General features: G+C 46.2%; 1 protein-coding gene across 1 annotated transcript in view; it reads right to left on the bottom strand.

Annotated features, from left to right (window-relative positions):
* The window catches only part of LOC103602556 (chromosome unknown open reading frame, human C10orf90), an 88,494-nt gene that overhangs the window by 16,160 nt on the left and 52,924 nt on the right, over window positions 1-19,410 (bottom strand). Inside the window, 5 exon segments of the mRNA XM_008586972.1 lie at window positions 8,847-9,024; window positions 11,194-11,378; window positions 14,617-14,740; window positions 14,742-14,845; window positions 14,848-14,904. Coding sequence (XP_008585194.1) covers window positions 8,847-9,024; window positions 11,194-11,378; window positions 14,617-14,740; window positions 14,742-14,845; window positions 14,848-14,904 — 648 coding nt within the window.

Below are 19,410 nucleotides of genomic sequence, written 5' to 3'. Positions count from 1 at the left end.
AGAAAAGTTCCATGACATTGGTTGGATAATGATTTTTTTGGATATGACCCTGAAAGCACAGACAACAAAAGAAAAATAGACAAATGGGATAGCATTAAAGTAAAACGTCTATGCACAGCAAAAGAAACAATCAACAGAGTGAAGAGACAACCTTCAGAAAAGAAGAAAATATTTGCAAACTATACATCTGATAAGGGAATAATATCTAAAATACATAAGGGACTCAAACAATTCAATAGCATGAAATCAATCTGATTAAAAAATGGGCAAAAGACCTGGATAGACATTTCTCAAATGAAGACATCCAAATGGCCAAACAGTATATGAAAAAATGTTTAGCATCACTAATCATCAGGGAAATGCAAATGAAAACCACAATGAGATATCACCTCATACATGTTAGGATGAATATTTTAAAAAAACAAACTATAACAAATATTGGCAAGAATGCGGAGAAAAGGGAACCCTTGTACACTCACTGTTGGTGGAAATGTAAATTAACATAGCCAGTATGGAGATTCCTAAAAAAATTAAAAATATAACTACCTATGGTCCAATAATCCCACTGCTGGGTATATATCAAAAGGAAATGAAATCAGTATGTTGAAGACATATTTGCACTCATGTGCTCACTGCATCATTATTCACAATAGCCAAGATACAGAATCAACCTAAGTGTCCATCAATGAATGGACAAAAAAATGTGCTGTACATATATCTCGTACACACCCACATGCAGACACACGCACACAATGAAATACTATTCAGCCTGAAAAAGGAAGGAAATTACGTCATTTGTGACATGGTGGGTGAACCTGGAGGACATTATGCTGAATAAAATAAGCCAGGCACAGAGAAACAAACACTGCATGATCTCACTTATATGTGGAATCTAAAAAAGTCAATCTCACAGAAGTGCAGAGTAGAAGCGTGGTTACCAGGAACCGGAGGTGGGAGAGGAACAGGGAGATGTGGGTCAAAGGGTACAAAGTTTCAGTTAGACAGGAGGGAGAAGTTCTGGAGACCTACTGGACAGCACGGTGTATACTTAATCATAAAGTATTGTATACTCCAAAATTACTAACAGAGTAGATCTTAAATATTCTTACCACACACACACAAAGTATGTGAGGTGATGGATATGTTAATTACCTTGATTTTGGCATTTTGCAGTGTCTACATATATCAAAATCATTATGTCATACACCATAAATATATACAATTGCTATTTGTTAATTAAACCTTAATAAAGCTGAAACAAAATATGGGGGGTGTGTTTTTTCAATTAGTGTAAACCACCCATTCAAAGGAACTTTAACAATGGCTCAATCACACACCTCACCGTAGAAGAGCGACCTCCAGAACAAGTCTGATAGAATAACTGTTGGTATGAAAGTCATTGTTAGATCCCATCCCAGAGTCACCCAGCATTTTTAAGAAAAATATAAAATACGGTGATTTATAGATGATTAATAAACCTCATGCTTGTTGCGAAGTTGATTTATATCCTAGTGTCACTGCAAGGTACAACTGCTTTGTGGAATATAATGGGAAGTGATTTGAAAAATAAAATCAAGGCAATTGGGAAAAGTAGTTCCTCATAAAGGCATTTTCCTTACCATTCTACAGCTCGGTGTTTTTACTTTATGTTACTTTAATTGGAAGAAACATTGTCCTTTAAGTCTACTTCTAATCAACAGACATAAGTTGATCATTTCTTTCCATGCTGCTTTAAAAAACATAACATAACGCCTTACACTGTCTGTAAAGGACACTAGTCATAGTGTACCTGTGAATGGCTTTGAACAGGAGAAACAGTCTTTTAAGTAATCCATTCTTCCTTTTTTCTTTGTGGACTGATGAAGTAAACATTTATTTTTATATGGCAAGCACATTTAAAAATTCCTTTGTGAAAAATATTGGGAGAACTAGCCCCAAATATTTATTTAAATGTTTTATGAAAAAACATTTATGAGATCAGAAAAGGCAATAGTAAGGACAGTACAGCCTGTGACCTGCTAGCTGCGTGACGAATGGCACATTTTTATTACTGCAATGACTTCTGCTGCCATCTCATATCTGCTGGGTCACATCTCCAACTAGATGCTCTGGGAATGCAAATTAATTTTAATACTTGCTCCAGCCAAGAATCATCAGAGGAGGCAGATCTGCAGAAGAAGGAATTCTGCAGTGCCTTCCGGAGAATTCCATTCCTCTACTGGTTCATGATTTGAATGGCTCCGACCTGGCTCACCTTGGAAAATGTGGATAATGAAATTCAGATTAATTCAGTTTGATTTTCTAGATGCAGCAGAGACTCCCAGAGCGATGTGGTGTGTGCCCTCCGGCACTTACAATTTGGGAGATTTTCCCAGCACACCCACATGACTATAATCCAAAGCAAAGATGGTAAAAAGGTAGGTGATCTAGAGAGATACAGGAATACAGGAGCCGTGAGTTTTCAAATAGGAGTGAGAGGAGCGAAGAGAGAGGATGGGAGTGAGGGAGGGCTTCGTGGAAGAAGGGGATGCTCCTGATGGGTTTTCCATACATTCAAAAGTTAAGGGGATACCCTGAGAGAGCCATAGAAGGTGACCTTGGCAGGCAGGGTGTGGGGGTGGGGGGTGGGGGATGAGCTTAGACAGAAGCAAGGCAACAGGGGCTGGGTCTAAGTACTGTCAGCCCTTCTGAGTTGGCTGCAGCATTGTGCACAGGTAGCAGCAGTGATGCATAGTTAGCAAAGTGCTCAGGTGAGAGGTGAAAGCCACCACATAGCCCAGGTCATACAGGAAGCAGAGAAAAGGGCTGGGGGGTAAGAGTGTAATGAAGAGGCGGGACTTGAGATGGGTTTGTGAGGTTAGGCAGGATTCTGTGGCCCAGAGAGGAGGGACAGGAAAAGCTTCTGCATGCTGATTTGGGACCCTGATTGTAAATGTCCCTGGAGTTAAGGAAAGACAGTAAGTGAGACCAACTGGGAAGGTTGGGGAGGGGTCTGGCTTTCAGGGTGTGAAATGGAGTCCACGGAGGCTCTGAGGCTGGTTCCACAGCCTAGTAGGAGATTAAGGCCAGGTTTGGGGAGCTGCAATGGGCACAGGATGAAGTCAGAGAAGTGTCAACAGGGGATGATGAGGACTGTCACTGACTGAGCACCTACTACCTGCACGTGCTGTATCTCATACTACCTACAGGCGTTGTACCCTATACTACCTGCAGGTGCTGTACCATCTATTACCTGTAGGTGCTGTACCTTGTACTCCCAGCAGTGCTGAACTCTATACTACCTACAGGTACTGTACTCTATACTACCCGCAGGTGCTGGAGGTGATCCTTCATACCTAGTTTCAGCCTATCCTGCTCTGGACCTATCCTGTAAGGTAGAAGCAATGACTAATTCAGAAGCACTTGAATTCCCAGGCTATGGTCAGCCTTTGCAAGCAACCTAATTCACCTGGGAGCCCAGGAGCTGTGTGGCATTGATGGGGAGGCCATGCTTATAGCTCCCAGGTAACTCTGGTGAATTGAACAGGTAAAGCTCTGACTTGGGAAGAAGAGAGCAGCTCTCAGCTGGAGTGTTTGTAATATCAGAGACTGAAAGCAAAGCCCAGCCCTCCTGCTATGTACCCTCTGCTTCCTTGGTCTCAGCCTCTCTCCACCACAACTCAGCAATCACCACTTTGCAGTGATTCTCGCACCTATGAGCTTCCCCTATCCATCACCTCTCTGAACCCCACTGCCCTGTCATAGGTACTGCCTTTGTCACACCTCATGTGGAGCTACAGAACTCAGCACCTGCCTCAGTTTTTGATCTCAAAATAAGGTTACACTTGTAGCAGCACAGACAATGCCTTTTAGCCTCCTTGGGTTCATCTTCCCTGGGGCTCATCTTTGGCTCCTCCATCTCCCCACCTGCTCCCACCCCCATTTTACGGTCCAATCATGGTTTAATAGAGCATCCCTAGGGACGACTTCTGTGTTTTCACCTTCCCACCCCCACGAACCACGATTCTCCTGCATAGTTTCTACCCATCCTAGTGTGAGGTCTCCTCCAGCAGGAGCCTTCCATATCCCCAGGGCCTGGGAACTTTAGCCAAGACCTTTATAATGCTGCTTCCTGTCCCTCTGTAGTCCCCAGTTCTTCATGAAAATTCCCTGCCTCTGAGCAGGGAGCCCCAGCCCTAATTAACACTCACACAGATGCATCATCCTGCCTGAGCCTCAAAGGCTGCTCAGAATTCATTAGCTCCTCTGCACCCAGAAGCAGAAAGAGAGCATGGCTGGGGTCTTAGGCAAGGAACCAAGGGCAGTACCCTCCACCCAAAAGCAGGTAAGAAAGCATGCCAAAAACACCACTTCTGTGCAATGGGCCCACCACAGCCACCACCACAACAATGGCTGCCAAAAAGTGGCTTGACACCATAGCAGCAGCCACAGCCACTGTGCAGGTAGCCCACTGGACACTTGACTGCATTGACACAAGGAGAGTCACCAGCAGAGACTGGAGAAAGAAGAGGATGTCTCTCTCCTCAAAGCCCACTCCAGAGTAATAGAAGAAACAGCTGCTCTACCAGATGACCAAACATCAGTGTAGAAATTCTAGGAATACAACAACCCAAGAAAATATGACACTACCTACAGAACACAGTAATTCTCAAATACCAGACTCTATAGAGCAGGGAACACTTCAAATGATTAAGAAGGAATTCTGAGCAACAACCTTAAGGAAACTCATTGAGATACGAGAAGACTCAGACAACATAATGAAATGAAAAAAAAAAAATACAGGATATGAAGTAGGAAATTTACAAAGAGATTAATACCTTAAAAAAGAATGCAGCAGAACTCATGAAACCGAAAGATTCATTCAACAAAATCAAAAACACAACCGATAGCTTAAGTGGCAGGCTAAAACAAGCAGAAGAAAGAATTTCTGATCTTGAAGATAGTCTTTTCAAAATAACCCAGGTGGCAATAAATAAATAAATAAATAAATAAATAACCCGGGTGGACAAAAAAAAGGAAAAAAGAATTTAAAAAAATGAAGAAAATCCAAGAGAGCGAGTGGACAACCTGAAGCACACAAACATTCAAGTCATGGGTGTTCCAGAAAGGGAGGAGTAAGTAAAAGGCACAGAAAACCTATTCAATGAAATAATAATGGAAAACTTCCCAGTTATAGGGGGAGACACAGACCTTCAGATCCAGGAGGCTCAAAGATTCCCCCAAACAGATTGAACCCCAAAAGATCCTCTCCAAGCCACATTATAGTCAAACTGGCAAAGCTCAAAGACAAAGAAGGGATCTTAAAAGAAGCAAGAGAAAAGTGTCAAGTCACATATAAGGGAGCCCCTATCAGACTAACAGCAGACTTCTCAAAAGAAACTCTACAAGCCACAAGAAAATGGGATGATATATCCAAAATACTGAAAGAAAAAAACTGCCAACCAAGAGTACTACACCCAGCAAGGCCATCCTTCAGAAACGAAGGAAAAATAGTGTACTTTCCAGACAAACAAAAACTGCAAGAGTTCACCACCAAAACTAACCAGCCCTATAAGAAATCCTGCAACTGGAATCTGAAAAATGATAATCACTACTACTAATACACAAGAAAGAACAAAACTCACTGGTAGAACAAAAATGCAAACAGGAAAGAGAAAGAAACTAAATCTTATCACCACAAAAAGCCGGAGTGACAATGTAATAATGTCCCTACTTCATTTCTTTTTTTTTTTTTTTCCTTTTTGTCTTTTTTCATGTCCAGCAATGGATTGCAACCCTCAGTGTCGCGCCCGGACTGGACCGGCAACGGGATCGCAACCCTCGGTGTCGTGCCCGCACCTCGCTCAGCCAGTGAGCGGGAACCAGTCTGTATGTGGGATCTGAACCCTCGGCGGGAGCGCCACCGCGCTCCCAAGCGGTGCACTGTAGCAGTGTGCCACCGGGCCGGCCCCCCTACTTCATTTCTGATTTTAGTAATTTTGCTGTTCTCTCTTTTTTCTTGGGTAGTCTAGATACAAGTTTGCAAATTTTGTTGATCTTTTTAAAGCATAAACTTTTGGTTTTGTTGATTTTATCTATTGTGTTTTAATTCCCTATTTCATATATTTCTGTCGTGATCTTTGTTATTTCCTACTTATATTTGCTTTTGGTTTAGTTTGCTCTACTTTTTCTATTGTCTTAAGGTAGAAGTTTACATTACTGATTTGAGATTTTTCTTATTTTTATTTTAGGTGTTTACAAGTATATATTTTCCTCTAAGCACTGCATGAGCCCTGCACCCTATAAATTTTGATATGTTGTGCTTTGATCTTTATTTCAAAGTACTCTCTAATTTCCCTGTGATATTTCTTTTTACTCATTGTTTATTTAGGAGGGTGTTGATTAATTTCCACAAATTTGTGAGTTTTCTAAATTTCCCTCTGTTATTGTGGTCAGAGAACACATTTTCTATGATCTTAGTCTTTTTTAAAAAAAAAAAAGAAAAGAAAGAAATTTATACAAATAAAAAAGTTCATGGAAAGATTTCCATTATCTTTCAATTCTATTTTTCCATGAACTTTTTAAAGTGCACTTGTGTTTATATTCTGTTTTATTGATTTTTTAATGCAATTTATGTTGTTAAACTTATATATTTAATTTCTGTGCTTGATTTCTTTTTATTAATTGGATTTGACTTGCTTAGAAATTAATTTGCCTTTGAAAAGTTTATTCATCTTCCTCTATTGAAATTAATTTGATATTTGTATGCTTTGGGAAGACTTTAGAGAGCTATTTCAAATAACTGTAGAGATTATAAAATGAAATATGTAAATTTTAATGATTTATCACTCCAGTTTTGTGAAAATTTGAAGCCCTACTTTCTACAGAGTATTTTGTTATTCATCTATTATTTAATTTATGTATTTGTTATTTGAACAAATACATGTGTATATACTTAAAAAAAAATTAAGCCTGCTCATTAAAAAATTTGGAAGATACTTAAAAGTAGAAAAAAAGAAAACCATTGATCCTCTACCTCTCAGAGTGACAGAACTGACAAGTACTATGAACATGACTTTTTTTTAACTTAAGAAACGTTGTAATTTTTAAAAACATAATAAAATTCAGTCATAAATTTTAAAAAAAAGAATTCACTAGCCAACATGAAGCATAGCTGGTCCTTGATTCTTGCCCTCATCGTTCCTGCAAGTCCAGGGACTGGCTTTTCCCAGCACTGTCAGTGGTTGGAGCTCCCACCTGAGTCCCCTGCACAGGTGCCCAGGTGCCTCTGGATCTCCATTTCTTCCTACACAAAGTGAAGGGACCTGGCTGGAAAGGAAGCCCTGCAGGTGGCATTTTCTGTGAGTCCATGAATACGTTGAGCTCTAAAGTGGTGTCATTTTATAATTGTTGACCACAGATCTGGTAGCCTAACTGTTTTTATCAAGTGGTATCTTCAGACCCGTTGAGGCTGAGTGGCCCACCCAGCGTGGGCAGCACCGGCCGGCCCTCCCCAGGGCAGGCACAGGCACTGAAGGCCCCAGGGGACTGCCGGTTGTGGCTGGCATTCGGTCCTCACAGCCACTTGAGAAGTCTGCGCCTGAACCCAGCTGCTCTACATGGGGCCAGAGACTAAACAGGCCCCTAGAGAGCACACTCGAACCAAGCCTATAGCCGCCAACTGGCTTGAAAGGCTGGTTAGAGACACATTTCCAGTAGGGAACTCTTTGCACATCCACTTCGTTAATTTCCTTTCCTTAAGTACTGGAGAGTGTCGCGAGGAAGGAGCAGCGGGTGTTTTTCCAAACCCTCTGCTGCGAGAAGGATGCATCGAGCCCACCCTCACTGGAATCTTCTGACAACTCTCCCGGCTGTGCTTGGAGTGGGAGGAAGGAGACTTGGCCGCCATGGACCGTGAAGGTTAACAGGAATCCCATTACAGCACCCTTTTCCTCTGTCTCCCAGGCCCCCTTTATAAGATCTTAGAAATGTTTGCTAAGCTGCACTTTATTGAATATGGTTATTTTCCCAGAAGACTTTTAATCAGAATTGTATTCATGATTTCACCTCCTGGGGGCCAAAACATTTTCCTAGGATGAAATATCTCATTCCTCTATCCAAAGGAATAAAATTAAGGTTACTTCAGGCCTCCAGATTTTAAGATTTGGGTTGGCACGCCGTAAGTATGTGCTCCGATGTCCCCCATTCGTGCCCTCATCCCTTCCTGTTATTCTTGCTGGTTTAATGGTCTGTTTATAAGCTCTGTGCAGAAAGGACAGGGGTCAGCCTTGCTCCCCGTGGTATCCCCAGCTCGCGGCATGGTGCCTGGCCCCGAGAAGGCTCCCGGTAACTCCCTCCCCCAGGAGTGAATGAGTGGCCTCCCAGGGCTCAGAAAGCCAGCCATCCATTTTCTGAGCTCACAGCAGGAAAGGGGTTTCAAGATGACGAATGTTGATGTAGACAAGCTGGAGTCAACCTCTCACCCGAGATCTGTTTTGCAATCTATAAAGGGCAAAGGGGATCCCTTGCAAATATCTGTTAGGAGCCAAGAATTTGAACTAGCTACCCCGGCTGCTACAGTGGTGTGGCTTCTTTCCCAGCTGTAATGGTAAAGTTGTGTCCCAAGTTATTTCTGCTGAGTTCAATGCCCATATGCAATCTCTCAAAATGGGCTGGCTTCCAGAACAGGCTCTACGATGCTGAGGTTTGGCCACTGGGAGCCAATATGGTTCTGTGTACGTCAGGGGCATCACTTGGAAGCATCACTCCTGAGTGAAGGCCCCAGCCCTGAAGACCGCTCTCTCCCCCCACAACACCCCCTTTGCCACCTCCATCTTCTCTAGACCCACCGAGCCCCCACGGCTTACCACTAAGAGGATGGGGGACGGTGAACTGCTTCTTGTTGGTGCGGACAGGAAGGAGGCTCTGCTTCTGCCCCAGGCTCTCCTTCTGCTGTGCTTTTCTCTGCTGGACCATCAGTTCTAGCTTTTTCAGCCGTTCTTGTGAGCGAGAAATGAACTGAGGCTTACGGACTTCCAGTGCTTCCTAATTAGAGCAAAGAAAATATTTTATTTTGATGGGAAGTGACACAGAACGGCAGTGCATCGGTCTGATATGGCCAAGAAGTCGATCGAAAGTGCCACACTCAGAGAACAAAAGCCAAGGTGCAAAAGCACATCACAATTTTCTTCCACAGCTCATGTAAAGAGGGTAACAGAAGCTCTTCCCTGCTGGTGATGATGGTGATGATGGTGATGCCAGGGGCCTTGGCAGTCAGTGCTGGCCTGCACCGAGGGCCCCTCTGTGACACAATGGACCAGTGACCAGCATGGAGGCTGTGAGCACAAATGTCCACCCACTTGCCCTTCTACCTGGCAAGTCATTCATTTCCAACAGACCAAAATCTGAGCACCCTGCATTTGCACCCCAAGAGATGTGGCAGCAAAGGCTGAAGGGCGAGGGGTCGCCTGCTTCTGCCGGGGGTTGGAAGACTTACGAAGCCCAGACACAGATCATCCTCCCCGTGTGAAAAATGTGCCTTTTTAGGAGAACCCGTAACTGGCTAAAGGAGCAACTTCTCCTGGTAGAACAAATTGGGAGGAAATTTTGCCAATGTGGAATGGTTCTGTGAGCTCACAGAGCAGGTCAGAAGTCCCCATATGTCCACTGCAGCCTCATTTCTCCCACGTCTGTGCACTAAACCACCCCACGGTCTACTGGAAAAGACTAACACCAATGATAACGTTTTGCTCTATGCCAGACACTGGCCAGGAGTGAAGTCCCCATATGTCCACTGCAGCCTCATTTCTCCCACGTCTGTGCACTAAACCACCCCACAGTCTACTGGAAAAGACTAACACCAATGATAACGTTTTGCTCTGTGCCAGACACTGGCCAGGAGCCTTAGGTGTACTCAGTGTCTCTTGGAATCCCCACATCGATTCTGGAAGGCAGGTATATTTATTCCTATTTCACAGATGCAAACACTGAGGCTCATTGTTGTTTGATCACACGGTGACCCTCAGCTCTGCGAGTCCCATGCTTTTCCCGCCCTGCCTTTTAATGTCTTCACTTGCTATTTCTTCAATGTCTCTGCCCACGTGACTCCCCTGCCTGTAGTGCCTCCCACAGCCACACCCTCTCTCCCAGTCAGCCCTGTTGGACCTGCCCGGTCAGCCTGAGCATCGCGGTGGTCCACGGGCTGCCTCGTGCGAGTGATTCATGCATGTCTATCTCCATGCCAGGCTGGGAGCTCCTGGGAGACACAGACCCCATCTCATTGATTTCATGTCTCTCACAGCCACTGCCCGAGTTCTGCACATAGTAGGAGCTCCACAAAGGCTCGCTGGGTGTGCTGCCATGGCAGAAACGTTCCTCTGCCCCATTCTTTCCCCAGCCCTCAGGGGAGCTCAGAGCCACCTGGTACTGGGCACCATGAGGCCCAGGTCACAGGGTGTGCCGAAGCTTCAGGAGAGTTCCAGGCCTGGAGAGACGGCCCCCGGGAACAGCCCAAGGACAGCCCTGGAGGCTCAGGCTGCCTTGGAGTCACCATGACCATTTCACCCAGGACCCACTGAGGCCCCAGGGATGCAGGAGTCACCACAGGAGCCACCTCCACGTCTGCAGGGAGGTTTACAACCAGGAAGGGAAGGCGTGGCTGGCCATGCCATACACAGTTGGCAGGGCTCTCTCTGAGATGGTTTGCCCTCCTTGTTTTTATATCTCTATTTTTTGTGTACATTTTTTACAGTATACACATCACTTCTACAACTGAGAAAAGATGCTTCCATATCCTTCACCTCATGACCTCGTGACTTTGGACAACTTCCTTAATCTTTCAAAACTCAATAGCCTCTTCTGAAAACCAGGTTTGTAGGGGTTCCTGCCCCCTGGGGGTCTTGCAAAGATTGAAGGTGCTGTTGCCTATGAAGCGACCTGTGTCACGTCCGGGCACCTGTCATTGCTATGATCATTGTCACTATTGATAGTATTTGATCCTCATTCTAACCTGGTGGAGTTGTTATCATCTCCATCATTTAAACAATGAAACTGAGGCTCAGAAAGGTTGGAGGACCTCCCCAGAGAGTCACACAGCCACGAGCAAGGGAGTCGAATTCCCAGCCTCAGGGGCAGAAATGAAGACATTTGCCAACTGACTCCCAGGGAAGGTCTCCCCTTGGTGGGAATCGAGCCAGGATGCCCAGAAGGCCTCACCTGCAAGGTCAAGGAGCTGGCAGGCGTTTGCCGAGGCTTAGAACCGTCTTCCGATAGGTCAGGGGTCTCTGATCCCCTGGGGGCTGCTGGCGAGGGGGGCGCTGGAGAAGGCTCAGGTGTGGCAGGGCCCTCACTGTCCTTACATTCCTGTATGTTAACCACCAAGTCACAGCATGTGCAATCTCCTAGGAGGGAAGATTGAGAATTCCATTAGACACAGAAGACAATTCTGAAAATAGAAACGCCAGTGGGTGATTAATGGTCCTTGTTAAGCCGACAAGATTATGCCTCATCTCAGGCCCTCCCGGCTGCCCTGGTCACAGGGAGGAACGTCACAGTCCTCCAGACTTCACCACTGACTGATTTCGCCGCGGCGGTATTCCCTTGGCTTCTGATGTTTAGAATGCCTTTTCTCAAAAGGAAGTGAAACTTTTCTATCCTGTGCTTCCTATTAAGCAGGTCCTGTACAGTTGTTACAGCTCAGTTGTTTGGGACAGTGTATTAATCTCTCTGCGTTTGCTGCACTAATGGCGTAAGCACAGAGGAATGGTGCTCAATTATTTATTCCTCCCCTGAATTTGCCACCGGCTTGGCATGAGTAATTGGAATGACTTCTCTCTCAAGGCTGGTTTTGGCCTCTTCCTGGGGCCATTTTGACTTTCCTTTGTGGAAAAGATCAGGAAAGGAGTTGATTAACAGCACCTCGGGCAGGGCAGCCTCTGGGGTGCTGGAAGGGGATTGATAAGTGTTCACTGGCCACTTATGGACCCACGCCCCAGCCTGGAACATAAGGACAGATCCTTCAGTCCCTCGTTAGCCCAGTTCCCCTGCGCTCCCCACGGCCCCTTGCCCACCCCACACGGCCTCACCAAACCACAGCAGCCGTGGGTTTCAGAGGATGAACCCGAGAGTGGTCCTGGCTCCTCACCCCACATGGCTCCTCACCCCACATGCTCTCCCCTCTCCACGAAGCCCCTCTGGTTCCTCCACCTGGCCACCTCCCACCTCCAGGCTGAGTCCCAGCCTTCAGGAAGCCTCCCTCCCCCTCCTGAGGCAGGAGCCAGCCCTGCCTCTGCCGTGTTCCTGCAGGGGGGACCACACGCCACCCATTCGGCAGCCTCAGTTACTATGTGGGCTTCTAAGATGAGGTTTTAACCCACAAGCCTGTGACTCCCCGAGGGCTGGACCAAGTAGTATTCTCCTGTGTCTCTGCACAGTGCCAGGCTGGGTGCCAAAAAGGAGCTAGTTGTGTTGGGAGTGGAGAGGTGGCCATGGAGGCTCACCTGGCCGTAGGACGCATCTCCACGGCGCCACGGATCTCCTGTCTGAACCCTCTGCTGCTGGTGGACCAGCTGTTCTGCATACACTCAGAGCCACCTGTGTTCCCTACCACCTACCAGCCCAAGCCGAGCAGACTTCTCACGGCTTGTTCATGGGGGACATTCACCTCCAGCTGTCACCTTTATTCTCTACCAGCACCACACTCCTCAGTGGTTTTCAAGTCATTCTCTTTCATTTTCCTAAGCTCTTGTTCCTTCTGGAGGTTTTCCCTGTGTCTCCCCTCCCCGCCAGGCCTCATCACTAGCCCCCGGACCCCCCTCCTGCGGGTGAACCCCACCTTCCCCACATTCTCTTTCATTTTCCTAAGCTCTTGTTCCTTCTGGAGGTTTTCCCTGTGTCTCCCCTCCGCGCCAGGCCTCATCACTAGCCCCCGGACCCCCCTCCTGCGGGTGAACCCCACCTTCCCCCCACCGCCTCCATCTCCTTGCGAGCGTTCTGTCACTGTGCACAGGGAAGCCCAGCTTCTCTGCATCCTCCTGCAACCGTCCTCCCCGTGACCAGCCCAGCCACCCCAGGGCCAGTCCTAACACACCATCTTCTCTGCTCATCCAAAGATCTGTCTGCTAGATCCTGAGGCCCTGCCTCTTCTCCTGAGGCCCCTCCTGCCCAGTGACATCTCCCCGTGACCAGCCCAGCCACCCCAGGGCCAGTCCTAACACACCATCTTCTCTGCTCATCTAAAGATCTCTCTGCTAGATCCTGAACGCCTCTGCTCCTGAGGCCCCTCCTGCCCAGTGACATGCTCACTCTCCACTCCAGCGGGTGGCAGCCCCCCAGCCTTGGCCCTGTCCCATCTGCTTTCCACATTGCTCAGGAGACAGTTTCCTTTAGAGCGAATTTAATTATGTCTCTTCCCCTTCAAGGGCTTGGCCCTGCCTTCGGTTCAAACTCCCTTCCCGGGTTTAGAAGGGTCTTCCAACCTGACCCGCATGACTCGTGCAGACCCACGCCAGCTCCCCACCTCCCCTGAGCTCTGGCCCCCGGACTCCTGCAGCCCCTATCAGCCATGTCTTCCACTGGCTCCTTGCTCTGTGTTTGCATTTCCTTAGGCCTGCATGCACTTGGCCCTTGGTCTGATTTTTAAACCTCTCATCAACCTTTAAGTTCCTACTCAAAATCATTTCCTGGGGGAAGGTGCCTCTGCCAGACCCTCCTCCAAGGGTCAGGGGTTGTCCTCAGCTTCCCAATAGCCCACCCCACACACGGTTATGCTGCTGACTATCTCCTGCACTGGACTGAGAGCCTGGAGGGCAGGGAGCACCAAGCACATTGCCCGGCATACAGTAGGTGATTAATAAATGCTTCTCTAGTGGATTAATGAATGAAGAGCTAGGGATTAACTTGGGTTCCAAATGACATTATTTTTTATCAATTACCATAACCATTTTAACTTTTACAACCTAAAGCTATATAATCTGGTGTTTTTCTTTCTGTCCTTTTCCATAAGTTCTTTGAGAAAATCTTTAGAGTGAGAGAAAATCTAAATTTTCCCATTAATATAATTGGACACCATAGACCATTTTTCTATTCTATTCTTGTATTCTTTTGATATGTCATTGTTCGCCGCACCGTTTAGTAGTGGCCAGCAGCTTGACTTCCAGAGAAATGATGACCCTGTTCTAATTCTTGGTCCCCTCCTCCATGAGAGACTGAGACCAGGACCTACCTCGTGGACACCATCAGGTCCAGTGTGCTCATGCTTGTTAAGTGTTAGGACATGTGGTGCTGCGTCCCTCAGCCACGGTCCCTGCTGGTCAGTTACAGGGGACTTGGTGAGCCTGGTGGACCTGTTGCCTTCAGAACAGCCACACCAGTGTCCCTTCCTCAGCTAAGTCCAGGAGCCAGCCATGTGCCCGTCAAGACGAGGAACCCCTGACCCACGTGGGGCTGCCTTCTGGATGCTTGGGAGGTAGAAGACCCACCATTTAAACCTGCTGGTCCTGCCCCCTCTCTGCTGTCTGCACTGGGGAAAGGGAAGCTCTGTAAGGTGAGCCCACATGAACCAGGCCCAGGAAGAAGCAGTGCTGCTTTCCACGTGAACATCTAGAAAGAATTGTCTCAACCCGCCACCTCGCGCCTTACCTTTGGGGACCTCTCTTTCTATCTGAACACCACTGTCTTCCTGTGGAGATGTGCACAAATCTTGTAAGGGGCAAAGAAACCCAGGCAAAGGGCTTCTGGGTTTCAGGAGGCTCTGATGTCGTCCCTTCTGTGGGCTCAGAAAGGTCGCTAGACCGACAGTCATCACCTGGAGAACTAGCCCCATCGGGAAGGAAATGTCTAATGGGCTTCTGTTCCACCGGGGGAGCAAAGTCACACGGGCTTTTCCTTGTTGCTTCTTGCTGCTTCCAGGAAATACTTTTGTTTCTACTAAAAATAAAATGAAAGTTGTGCTCAAATAGGTGGCAAGCCCACATCTAATGGACTGACGTCTACTGCACACAGAGCTCCTGTGGGTCAGGCCTACGGGGCTGCCACTGTGGTTCAGGAGAATTGGCCATCAGAGCCCAGCGGCCACGTGCTCTTGAAACTTTCTGCATGCAATTGTCATTCCTGGTAAGACTTCCCCCAAAGTTCACTTAGGAGCTCCGTTTGCATGAGGGTACTTCAAAAGGTTCATGGAAAGATTAGCATTATCTTTCAATTCTATTTTTCTACAGACTTTTTGAAGTGCCCTTGTGCACTGCTGTCATGTATATGGCTCTAAAGAAACTGTGCTCAGTGGTGCCCTTAGGGATTCGTATTACATTCTCTACAGTGAGCCATAGAGCGGGTGAGTTCACGCCTTGACTCTGGGCCAGAGCACCTGGGTTCAAATCTCACCTCCACCACATTTAAGCTACCTAGCCTCATCTATAAAACTGAGGTGAGGTGATGATATAACGAATTAACAATATAAAATATTATTAAATTTATTATTAGATCATTTAGTTTTGCATAATAAAATTTTATATTTTTAATATAATTTAGCTGATTATATTTTATATAACAAATAATGTGAGTATTGTTTATATTTTTAATATAAATATCTAATGTTAAAATTGAGGTAATAATAAAATAATAAGCCATGTACAGTACCTGATGCACAGTAAGCATTTAATGAATGTTAGTTGTTGTTACTAATGCATACTATGACTGTTACCGCTGATGCCAGGCTATGTACACTGGCAAGTACAGAGGTAAGAAACAGCTTACCAGGTCAGTATGCACAGCTCTGACAAAGCCGTGAATCGAAAGATGGGTACAACGTGCTGCTTGTTTCCACATGTCATGTCAGATACCCAGAAACCACCTTATGCCCATCCGTGGGGGACTAGTTAAATGAGTTACGTACATCACTTAAAAAGAATGAGGCAGATGCTCTTGTTAGATGGACTGTCTCTAAGATACGTTACTAAGAGAACAAAGCAAAATGCAGGATCGTGTGTTGTGTCCACTTCCCCAGAAATGCTTATTGACTCTGAATATCTCTGCAAGGACCCAGAAGACTTGGGAAACAGTTGCTTTGGCCGAGAGCAATGCCAGGCTAGGAACTGAGAGTAGAAGAGAGACTTTCTTTTCACTGACCGTCTTATACTCTGATATTTTTTAAAACTGTTTTCTTCTGGAATACTTAATAAATTTTTTTAAAAGTCACTTGTTTGAAATAAGGCAGGGATGCTTCACCAATTGCCTCCCTACCTGCCCCCCCCCCCCCCCCTTCCCCCCCCCCCCACGTTGCCACCTGCTGATACTGGGCAAGGGAAATATCCCCATCTGGGGCGAGAGAGCCATTGCTGCTGGTGGGATTGCCTCCCAGCTTTCCTGTTTGTTGCGGCGGAAAAAAAATGTTGTGAACCACTGGAATAATGAAAGTTGTTAGAAGGCTCTTGCTGTATTTTCTCAAGTGTCTTACACACACACAAAATGAGCCCATGGCTACCTGGCTCTGAGGATAACAGCATTCTCTCTCAACAGTTCTCAGATGTCTGCAACATGTCCCCTCCCCTCTAACCCCGAGTCTCTGACGTCCCAGCCAATGAGAACAGGGTGAGTGTGGCTGTGGGTGAGGTCAGGCCACGCGGTGCAGGGAAAGAACAGACTTTAGGGTGAGCGGATCCCCCCAAAGTGCCTTCCTGGCTCTGGGATCCAGCAGCTTTGCAGCTATCAATTTCCTTATTCATCCAGGGGGTAATCCCAGATTTCCACATTCTTACAAACAAACGAAATGTAGGTAAAGTACTGACTGCATCCCAGGGCTCGGTACGTAGGAAGTACTAAAAAAAAAATGGCAGTTGTTTTTAGCCCTTGTCATTTGGACAGGAAATTTGTCCACCTATTGTAAAGCTGTGGTTTGTTACAGAAAAATCTTTCCAAACTTTTGTTTATTTCGAAAATCATCAATTCTGTTTAAGTATTAAAAAATCATAGGCAGAAAAACTAAAATACTCATTTCTTTCAATACTGCTTCCTTTTATTAGAGGCTCTCTTAAAGAATCAAAGCAAAATTAGTTATCAGTGATGCAGTCTTAATCTGCCAGGTAATATAGATTCATCTTGGTGTTAGTTTCTTTAAATTAATGCATTTATTTATAGACTCATGGAGATCATCTATCTGCCTATCCATCTATATTTTCATCTATCTATTATTTTTCTTTTCATCTATCTATCTATCTGGTTTATTGTAAATTCTTAAGTGAATGATCCTGTGTAAGTCAGATGTTCCACTTGTGACTTGAAATAGTTAAAACAACCTTTACAAGGCAGAATGCAGTTGATGTACTGGAGAAAAGAAAAATATGCATCCAAAGGATTTTTCTGACTATGTATTGATCAGGTCTTTTTTTGTGGATTCTGGAATGTGCAAACATCAAGCATAAAATCACCCTCGGGGGCTTTCGCAGGGCAAGGCAGCCTCTTCTTCCCACACACTGTGCATGCAGGGTGGGCTTAGAGTTCTCTGTTCATGCCCCACATTTTAAACTACAGCACTCCAGTGAAGACCCATCGCCACCGCAGGCTCTGCCTGTCTTAAGGGAAGCAGGAAAAGAGGCCGCCTATGCCAGGCATTTCTATTTCTTGGACTGCAGCTCAAAGCCTCTTTCCTGAGTCNTGTGCAAACATCAAGCATAAAATCACCCTCGGGGGCTTTCGCAGGGCAAGGCAGCCTCTTCTTCCCACACACTGTGCATGCAGGGTGGGCTTAGAGTTCTCTGTTCATGCCCCACATTTTAAACTACAGCACTCCAGTGAAGACCCATCGCCACCGCAGGCTCTGCCTGTCTTAAGGGAAGCAGGAAAAGAGGCCGCCTATGCCAGGCATTTCTATTTCTTGGACTGCAGCTCAAAGCCTCTTTCCTGAGTCTGACCCACGGTGGGGCTGGGGCACCACAAATTTCCTACAAATAGTAACATTCCCTGTGTTCCCTTTTCTAAAATGCATTACCCTATTGGTTGATATTACATAGCTTATCTATTCAGCAAACTCACCTACCCCAGAATTGAGCAATGCACTTGGAAGTAAACAAAATTCAACAGAAAGATTCTGCCCAACAGCCATCAATGCCTCCCACCGAACCCATATCCTTGACTCACAAAAGAGCCCCTTGGACCATTATGCAGTGCCTGTTTATACTTTTCTCAAGCTCGTTTTCATTGCAAAATGCATTATAGTTACTATTTGAAGATTAAACAGAGCAACAGTAAAGCTACCACCAGACACAACCACTCGCCTGAATTGGTGTTACTCCATTCGTGGCTTTTGTGTACAATTTACCTACCTGTTAGGTTTCCATAACCAATATATTTTCTTCTTCTTCTTCTTTTTTTTTTTTTGGTGGCTGGGCGGCACAGGGAAATAAACCCTTGACCTTGGTATTGCAAGGTGGTGCTCTAACCAACTGAGCTAACCAGGCAGCCCTGCTATAAATGTATTTGCAATACCAAAAATATGGATAGCAAGCTCAAAGCTAGCTGTTTTAAGGTAAGGACATCATTGCATCTATTAGACAAAAGCTTCCAGGACAGAGTTCAGCGGATTGGCTGGCCATAGCTACCCTGAGAGTTTATGGGATGTGATTTTGGGGAAGAAAGTGGCAAGCCATGCAGGAGTCCTGTGCACAGGGGGCTGACCGCTGCTGGCATTGGGCAGGGCAGGCGTGTGACAGGCAGGCTGGCTGCCAGGAAGAGGGGTGGGTGACGAATCGCGGGCTGCTCTGGATCTTCTGGTCCTGATCTCACCGTGCTCAACTGCAGGCTTAAAGTCAGGTGAGGCAGGGCACTCTCTGCAGTGAGAGTTGGGCCCTGAGCCGACCCAAGCAGGGCAGGGGAAGGCGCGTAGTTTCGAGGACCTTACCAGCCCATCATCAAGACCAGCTGAGAAGAGGCATGAGTCTGGGGCAGGGGAGGGCACCAGCAGCCCCTGCAGACCCTTAGTACAAAATGAGGAAAAGGTGTCCCTCCCTCAAGACACTTCACTTCCACTGGCCGGGAAATGTCATCATAAATCAATTTGATTTAAAAAGATATTTTACTGCTTTCTTTCAAATATTACACAAATACTTCCTGTTCTCAGATAAGCCTGTATTGAGCCACTGCCCCTGATGGGCACACAATTCTAATTAATAACTGGGGCAATTTGGTTCACAGCAGAAAACTGGAACATTAGCGTGGTTGCTAGGGAGAGGGGCCCACACCGCAGCTAGACTCTGCCAGTCAGATCCCAAAGGAAAAGCAAGAAAACCATGCAAAGCAGCACACAAGCAGCCAGTCAGATCCCAAAGGAAAAGCAAGAAAACCATGCAAAGCAGCACACAAGCTGAGAGAACAGCTGTCTGGGGGCATTCAATAGTCCAAAGCAGGTAAAGGACACATAGAACATGTTCTAGAATCATTCAT

This window comes from Galeopterus variegatus, unplaced genomic scaffold, assembly GCF_000696425.1.
Source record: "Galeopterus variegatus unplaced genomic scaffold, G_variegatus-3.0.2 Scaffold4192, whole genome shotgun sequence".
NCBI lineage: Eukaryota > Metazoa > Chordata > Mammalia > Dermoptera > Cynocephalidae > Galeopterus > Galeopterus variegatus.
This window is presented reverse-complemented; position numbering and strand designations above follow the sequence as displayed.